Source organism: Seriola lalandi, unplaced genomic scaffold (assembly GCF_002814215.2).
Source record: "Seriola lalandi dorsalis isolate HSWRI2012SDOR001 ecotype SW California unplaced genomic scaffold, Sedor1 jcf7180002055008, whole genome shotgun sequence".
NCBI classification, from domain to species: domain Eukaryota; kingdom Metazoa; phylum Chordata; class Actinopteri; order Carangiformes; family Carangidae; genus Seriola; species Seriola lalandi.
Genome location: NW_019525551.1, coordinates 1029589 through 1038937, shown reverse-complemented (window position 1 = coordinate 1038937; position 9349 = coordinate 1029589). Strand labels below are relative to the sequence as shown.

The 9349-nt window shown below is 41.2% G+C and overlaps 1 protein-coding gene across 1 annotated transcript in view; it reads left to right on the top strand.

Moving 5' to 3' along the window:
* LOC111647705 (carbohydrate sulfotransferase 1-like) overlaps positions 1-9349 on the top strand; it is a 21088-nt gene that overhangs the window by 5012 nt on the left and 6727 nt on the right. Inside the window, exons 2-3 of the mRNA XM_023397350.2 lie at positions 2208-2421; positions 2555-2781. Coding sequence (XP_023253118.1) covers positions 2208-2421; positions 2555-2781 — 441 coding nt within the window. The remainder of the gene's footprint in view (positions 1-2207; positions 2422-2554; positions 2782-9349) is intronic.

The window sequence follows — 9349 nt, the reverse complement described above, 5'->3', positions numbered from 1 at the left end:
ATACTCTAAATTGACCATAGGTGTGGCTGTGAGTGTGAATGGTTGTCTGTCTCTATGTGTTTGCCCTGCGATGCACTGGCGACCTGTCCAGGGTGTACCCCGCCTCTCGCCCGAAAAGATGCTGGGATAGGCTCCAGCCCCCCCGCGACCCTACTATAGGATAAGCGGAAGAAAATTGATGGATGGATATTGCCGAGGGGAAGGAGGTAGATGATGAAGAGGAGGGGCCCCAGGACAGAGCCCTGGGGCACACCGGAAGTGACGGGGGAGGGGATGGATTTAAAGGACTTGAGTTGAATGAACTGAGTGCGGCCAGAGAGGTAAGATGTGAACCAGTCTAATGGAGTGTGGTTGATGCCAATGGAAGACAGCCTGTTGAGGAGAGTGGTGTGACAGATGGTATCAAAGGCTGCGCTCAGGTCGAGGAGGATGAGGATGGTGAGGAGTCCAGAATCAGCTGCCATCAGGAGGTCGTTGGTGATTTTGATGAGTGCTGTTTCAGTGCTGTGGAGTGGACGGAAACCGGACTGGAACTGTTAGATGTGTATAAGAGACAGCTCAGGCAGTGTTCACCAGATAAACGGCAAGTGAGGCTCAAGCCGGGACAGAACAGGTGAGCTAACGGTAGGCTAGTTAAGACTCACACGGACGTAGTGCCAGTAAATCGTAGAAATATTCCAAATGAAGGCAATTACAAGGTCCGATTAGGTTTATAAAAACTATAAAATAAGTCAGAAGGTCTGAAAAGTTGAAAAAAAATATTAAAAGTTAAAAAGTTAGGTTACCGGCGAGCAGCGGCAGCAAGTTGTGCCAGCGTTCACTCTTGTTGCCATGGTGAAGAACCTTTTTGCAGGTCCAGACTATTCATGTATGAAATTTGAAAACTTTTTTTTCCAGGTTATTGGTAAAAATATTGAAGTTGTTGTTGTAGAGCCACCAGGAGGTCAGCTGATGTAGTTTTTGTTGCCTCAGTATTGGGGGAGTTTTAATATGTGTCTGCCAATCTAATCTGAAATATTCCAAGAAGGTTCCAGCACGTTTCTGTAGAGAGATCTAACATCTGTGTAGCAGTCGACCAGTGAGGCCTCTGTATCAAACCAGGTAGAAGGAGGACATATGAAAGACCTCCAGGGCTCGTATGTATTAAGCTGCTCAGATTAAAATTTGTGAATAGAAAGTCAGGATAATGTCTTCACATGAAAAGTGAATGTTCTTGACTCAACTTATGGATAGCTGGAATAGCTATAACAACTGTATATGCAGAGCAGAGGAATTGTGGTGGAGGGAGATATCATGAACTCACCAGAGCACAGAACAGGTGGACACAAATGCACAACACAGTGGGTTCTGACGAAGAGGCGGGTTTATTTCCAGACAGGGTTCGGTACACAGGCAGGCAGTCAAGACAGGCAGAGGTAACCAAAATCGAGAGGCGAAAAGGCAGGTCAAAAAAGGCAAACAAGGTCGTACACAAAACAGGCTATGACTATGACTATGACAATTGGACTAGAGCTGGGACGAGGACCGTGAAGTACAACGAAATGGCAACGACACTGTGAGACACACAAGGTAATATACAAGAGGTAATCAGGGAAGATGGGAAGCAGGTGTGACGGGACGGGGGAAGGGCGTGCAGGAAGTAAAATCTAGAAAAGAGACAAAGGGTTAGTGATTTCAAAATAAAACAAGAAAGACAAGACATAACGTGAAATGTGCAAAATCAAAACAGAAACTTGAGACATGACAGGAGAGACCAGTTGGTGGAAAAGGCGATTCAGCTTTCTTACAGAAACAATATATTTGTTTGTTTTTTTTTTGTTGTTTTTTTTACAATATTTGTCATCCAGCACAACGCAGGTAGCTACATCACAGGTTGGTTATGAACAAATAACATCAGTATTGATGTTTTTAAGTGTAGACTTCTTCCATCTTTCAAATCTTACAAAATCAGCATTAAGGGAGCACTCCCAGCAAATAGACAGAGCCGGGATGGCACTGCCTGTTCATTGGGCTCATCAACCCATGAGGAACTGAATGACTAATGACTGATCAGTAAGACCTGTGGCAACACCCGCCATATGATAGTTGTTGTATCCAAAGAGGCACCAAAGTTTTATTGACAACACGTAGAAAATTCTTACATAGTATGTGTGGAGGTGCAGTGTAACTGTCATATATTATCCTATGTTGACATTTTCCTATCCCAGGTCTTCTACCTGTTTGAGCCTCTGTACCACGTCCAGTTGGCGTTGCTTCCCCGGCTTGCACAGAGTCGGAACCTGGCTGAGAGGAGGGTGATGCTCGGAGCAGCCAGAGACCTGCTGAGGTCCCTGTATCACTGTCACCTCAGCAGTCTGGAGAGCTACATACGACCCCGTCCGGTCAACCACTCCACTGACAAGCTGTTCAGACGAGGAGCTAGTAAGGGCCATCGCTTGTCCTTCTTTCATTCACCACCTATTGATACTACAGTAATATTTTATGTATGTAGCTGTTATTGCAATGCATTGTGGTTGTGTTACAGTTTGTTATATTCTACCTGTCCTGTCTTTAGGCCGGTCCCTGTGCTCCCTTCCTGTATGTCAGGCTCCTCTGAGCTCGGAGGAGCAGAACCTGGTGCTGGCTGATGAAGGGGAGTGTGTGAGGAGATGTGGGCCACTCAATGTGTCACTGGCTACTGATGCCTGCAGAGCAAAGCGCCATGCAGCCATCAAGACAGTCCGGATTCCCCAAATCAGTGACCTTAGAGCGCTGATTGAAGACCCACGACTCAACCTGAAGGTAGGAGAATAATTACATCTATTATCATTTTTATGCAAATTTTATTTCAGAGTTACAGTTTTTTCAGTCAGATTACAATTTTAGACTCGAGACTTGAACTGCACTTGGTTCAAAATGCCCAAAATGCCTTGTTTGTGCTCCAGGCTTTTCTTTTGTAACTTATCTACGGCACTACCTAATACATTTGCATAAATCCCACCTACTAGCCTCAAACCAAGCTTGTTAGAGCAGAGGCTGGGAAGACAGTGAGGAGTTTTTGCCTGTTTAGTCTTGTTTTTCAGTGCAAACACAAATTCAAATAAATGTAGACAAATAACTGACTGTGCACGTTTATTATACAGTCCACTGGCCACAGCAGAATAAAATTTTTCAAGTAAATTCCTGACATTTTGCACTTTAGTCTTTATTTTGCACATTTCCCACACATACACACATCTTTGCTGATGATGCTGAAAACAAAGAGCTAGAAATGAGCATACAAGGTTTGTGCAGTTTTTAGAAGTGTACTTTATTTAAGGAATAAGAAAAACTAATGATTTCACTTCTCAGCCTCGCCAAAGCGAGATCTCCACCAATGAAAAATGACTTGTTTAGACACATTAAATAATGATACCAAGATGTGGTGTTGATGTTTCTACTGTGTCAGCAGGCTGCATTTAACAGCTCTTCACTATCTGAGAACATGGTGGACTGGATGATGGGAGGTTAGATGACCAATCAATGCAGTTCTAAATTGGTATTGATGGAACATGTGGTGACAACAGCCGCAGTCCCTCAGACACATGTACAAAACAATGCTGTGCCAGTAGCCTCTGTCACTCTCCCTCTGACGGAAAGGGTAGTATTATATAATGAGTGTGACTGTATTGACCTGGCTAGCTGACCTCATTACATACATGTACTCTATATAAAGCACAGATAGAAACATATAAGGGAAGCAGATAAACCACAACATCTGTATCAGCTTATTTAGATCAATAAAGGCCAACAAATCTAAGAAGGCACTTGCACGAGGGCAGGACAGAGACTAGGATCAGGACAAGGTCAAGCCAGGTCAGGTCAGGGTTGTGGATTACAGACAGATCACAGGTCATGAGGGTAAGGGACAACCAGAAGTTGGAAAATGTGTGGCCTGTATTGTAACAAGTCTATTTAGCTGGTATGAACGCAGGGCTAGCAGTGGAGCTCACCATCTTGAAATAATTACCATTCCCAGATTGGACTGTTAATTACTTTTGTTCACTTAATGTGTTTCTCATGATAAAATAACATAAACTCTCCAAAGTTGTAATAACAGGAGGGTTTTCTGTTCTAGAGAGGGAATGAGGTTGGATGAGGGTGTGTGGGAAGGGCCTAGTCAGGTGATAGCAGAAGAGAGAAACTGGGAAATTCCACAGTGAATGCAAGGCTGAGATAGCCTCAACTTAAAGAGGGCAGGACAGGTGTCCCCAGCACTCTGCTATCTGAGATTGAAGTTGACATAGATGCTCAAAAGCTCTTCTGGAGGAGGAGGTCACAGTCTATGTCCCATGTCCTCCCAACAATCAACATTTTTTTTTTAATCATGCACAAAAAGACAAATGCATTTGTGCAGTCACACATTTTTAACTAATAGTCTTCCTTAGGTAAATGTAAGGGTGTGAACACACCTGTATATGCGTCACACTTGAATTGAGTAATTAATAAAATACATGAGGTCAATCACTGAATTACTAGTTGTGATCATACCGTAACCATATGCACATCACATCCACATTTTATTAATGTAACTGCACACAGTTACACAAGTACAGAATATATATTTTTTTATGTATTTCAGCTAATGTACCCAAGGTTAGTTGCCACCATAGATTTTAAATAAAAATGGATATAGACTCTGTGACATCACCCACAGGTTTCTGAAAAGCAGTTTTGAAGCTGAGAGTTAGCTGCTCCACCGTCGCCATCTCGGCAGTACCTGACTCCGCCCCTAACTTCCAGTTGATCCAAAGATGGACAAAGAGGTGGGGTGTGTGTGGAGCAGCGACTTCGGTGCGCACCAGTTTGTGGCACAATACACCCACCCACCTGTCATTCTAAAAAACAGGCTGTAAACATGTTTATTTCTGTTGTAAAGTTGGACATTTTAACATGGGAGTCTATGGGGATTGAATCACTGTTGGAGCCAGACTGTAGTGGTCATTAGAGGAACTGCAGTTTTTAGCACTTCAGTGTTAGCTTCATTTTTCAGCCTTGGAAGTTGATGCTTTGTTGCCACCGAGGAAAAAATACAGCAAACAAATACTTACTGCACATACTGCACACACATATTGCTACTGATTTAGGACATGGCAGTCTGTTGCTTTTTTATTGTGCTGTCGTCGTCTGTTGTCTTGGGAATTTTGAATGTGCCTGATGCTTGGTGCGTGCACTTCACTCCTCACGTTTCAATCTGTACAAAGAATGCTACTTTCCTGCCCAAAATGACCTCACAAAAATGTTTTTTTTTCACCAAAATTGTCCTCACAATTATATACTGTTGCCCATAAAGTTGGAATAATTTTGTTTTCAGACACCATCCTCTGTTTATTCCTATTTAAATGCATCAGTAATCACTTTTGACCAGGTGCAATGATTACATTATGTGTCCCAATTACCCAGGTGAAAGGAAATAAATCCCATTGTCACAATCATTTCATGGAAAAAGGAAAAAACTTTAAGAGCAACAGTGTAGAAAGACATGTAAACACAAAGAACCACACATCAACATGAACACACAAGTACATGCAAATACACGGCTGGAAGTGCTGTGAACAGTTTAAAGTTTGAATAAAGTCTCTAGCTGAGAGTATTCTCAAGTAGTTGAATTTCAAAGATGAAGTTTTGAAGGAGTTGAACATCATCTCCATTAAGTTACATTGTGTAAATTGCAGAAAAAGTTTATTATTTCAAGAATGATGAATGATGAATAGTATCAGAAACTTGAAGGAAAGGATATATCTCCTGAAGAAGCTGAAAGTTTTTGATAGCTGAACAGTTTATGTAGCACAACGTATGCAGGAGTAGTTAATAACCGAAGGAAAGTAAGAGGAGGATGTCAAGTATAACACCAGTGTTAATGTCATCTCCCTCTATGAGTACTAACTTGTAAACAGTTTTCTGTATCTGTGTGTGTGTGTATGTGTGTGTGTGTGTGTGTGTGTGTGCACGTTGACATGAACTAACTTTAGTCAATAGTACGAACAGGAGGCGGACTCGCAACTACCAAACCAAAGACCATCATATATCCCTCACACCTAACAGTTCACCACCCGTTAAAATATTTCATAGGTCTTTATGTAATCAGCAAGTCGTGTGTTTCATTGAACTTCATTTCAGAGTTCATCCGGGCTCTCTTTCTCTCTCTCTTTTACTGTAGCAAATGTTTTACATACACTCTATTGTTGCAACTGGAGTGGACAGTCTGGAGGGACATTGCAATCGTCAGGGCAAAAAGGACTCTGTGCCTTGCAGTAGACTATTTTACATTTTACTATTTTTTTGAAAATGTGACCCATTTTCACTGATTCCTATGACCATATAGACTGTGATGGAAAGCATAATTTATATGTGCCCGTTTGTTTGTGTGTGTGTGTGTGTGTGTGTGTGTGTAAGAGAGAGAGTCTGGCTGTTGAAGACGCATAGCTCATACAAATATATATGACACAGGGGTCAGCAAACCTCTCAAACTCAACCTCAAACTCTCAAACTGCCATTTAATACAAAACGGTACATAATATCAGTAAAGTTATCACATGATCACCGCCAAAAGACTTTCCTGATCACCTCTATGTGGTTCTGGTGTTTCTAGAGCCAAAAATGTGGGAATAGGAGCGAGTTACAAAGAAGGGTCAGTTCTGGTTTTCTCCTGAAATCCTGAATTTGTATTGCTGTCTATGGGAGAGTTTGAGGGTGCTCGCATCACTTGGAGGGTCACATTTCAAATTTTGTTAGCCACTTTTTATGAAACAGGGCAAATTTGTCTACTAATGAGGTAGAAATTATTTGTGAAGACCAAAATATGTGGCTGAGGACGAGTTAAACAGAATTTTTTCAGAGGTACAGTTTCTCCTACTCTAGCGATGATGTCATCCACTCTAACCTTGAACAGTCTGTGCAATGCACAACCATTATAAACTCAAAAATGATTAGAAAAAAGCTTGAAACTAAAACTGTCGAATTCAAAAACTGTTGACGATATCAAAAATTTGAATACAAGCTTAATAGCTGAAAGGCTTGTCTACAGTTTAATGGTTGAATGAAGTCTTTAGCTGAAAGTATGCTGAAGCAGTTAAGGTTTAAAGAGGCTGAAGATTTCAAGGATTTGAACATGGTCTCCATTCATTTGAATGGCAAAAAAAAATCATAAAATGCTTAGAATGCAAAAGTTATAAATAATATCAAAAAGTTGAATACATCCAATAGCTACAGAATCTACAGAAAAAGCCATTTTGATTGAACAGTTGAACGGTTTTTATAGGATAAAGTATGAAGGAGTAGTTAGAGACCGTAAAATGCCTCTACATTCACACTAATAAGCATGCAGAATAATAATATATACCTTCAATTCCATTGGAGGCACGTAATTATTATTATCACTCTATAATTTTTTTATTGTACAATTTTACCCCTCCCTCCCCATTTTTAAATGTAACGCGGTAACACCTCAAAAATATTTTAACTGACTTACTTTGTTCTTTTATCCGAGAACATTTTTACACAGTGATTTACTTCTACTGTTGTCTTTTCATCGATAGTGGTGACGCCGTTGTAGCGTACATACGTGGCCTGGCATCAGTCAAAAGCCATTAAGCAAGTTCATTATAAGGACATGCAGAGTTACGGACCCACAATTGACACTTTGCGACTCTTTCCACCATCAAACTATCAGATTGATAGGAAACAGAGACAAAGGACCCCTCTTCCACAAACAGACCATGCTGTTAGCATGGCCGAACGATACAGAACCAGACCAAAGGTCAAAGGGTCAGCTCCAGAGGATCAACCAATGGACACCAGATAACTGGAGAATATAGGCAAAATCTCCAGTTTGTAACAATAAGACTTATATATTTATATATTTGATTGTTTCTTGTATAGGACAAGTAACAACAAAAGGACTGATTAACACTAATGTGTGAATCCTGGCCTGTCCGTGCCATGCATGAACACACACACACACACACCAACCTCCCTTCCTCTGTCCCTCTCTAGATAAGAGTCATAAACTACAACCCACATTCCAATCCTGGGTAGTGACCAGCAGAACACTCTTCACAGACACAGATCTGAGGAAGAATGTAAAATTAAATATCTAACTATTCTCTAACTCATGAGATGTTCCTATGTAATAGTTCAACCCCAAACTTCTATCCAATAGAATGTTTGAAATGTAACATGTAGATTTTAAGACAATGTCCTTCATGTGACCATACTGTCAGCATCCTTCACACAAGGTAACACACTACATGACATCCAGCACGTCCATATTATTATTATTACAGTCGAAGAACTGCTGTGTAATCCACATTTATAGACTATTAGCTTTGGGAAATATTTATATTGTTGTTTGACCAATTTACCACTTGTATCATAATTAATTCTAGGTTTGAAGGATGTAGTATGAAATCAACACTCCTATTACTCCTCTCTCATTATTAGTGCAAGTAGTTTTATGTTATTTCACTTAATGTTTTGTGGTCATGGTGGAAGAAGAATGTGCGAGTTTATAAGTAAACTCTTGAATTAAATTATTCAAAAGTTCAGTGGAAAATTACTCTCTTCTCCAAGTGGAAACACGGGAGAAGATGGGTGACACCCCTGAAACATGCGCCAGCCCCCAGGGGATAAAACAGTCGTGAACAATTCACACAAAAGCCTATGTCATCCAAAACCAGGCTTATGCCTAAGTCAGGTCAGAAGCCAATGCCGGAAGAGAAAGAAAAGTCAGAGAAACACGGATGACAAGAAGGTGCGAGAAGCGAGAAACGATGCAGAAACTAGAAGCTGAGAACTTTGCTCAAAGCTCAGAGTCCTGGCTGTAGCCATGTAAACTCTTAGCTCTAAGCTGCTCGCCACAAACTCATGGCTCTTAATCATTTTTGCACTTTTCGCGTCTTTTAGATTTTTGTCTACATGCGCGATCTTTTATTTTCATAAGCTAAGTCAAGACCAACTGAACCAAAACAACAGAAGTGCCTCAGAGTAATTTTGTAACTTTTAATCATCATCAAGTTTTTCTTTTTGAAGATTTTGACAACTTTAGAGTCATCTGGTCAACGCCAGGCTCCTCTAAAGTTATCCAACCAAAGTGAAGAGCATTAGAGTTTATTTCACATCAACCTGCAAGAGACGCAGGCAGATAACATCTGCACGACCGCCTGCAGAGAAGCCGAGCAGAAATCAAGAGTTCCCGAGACAGAAAGTCTCCTGGCAAACTCCACCAGAGCTGAACCGCTGAGACACCGGCAGAATCCGTCATCGTGATAACGGGACACGGCCTCCAAGAGAATCCACCTAGATCCCGCGTCTCCAGGGTTACCACGGCAAC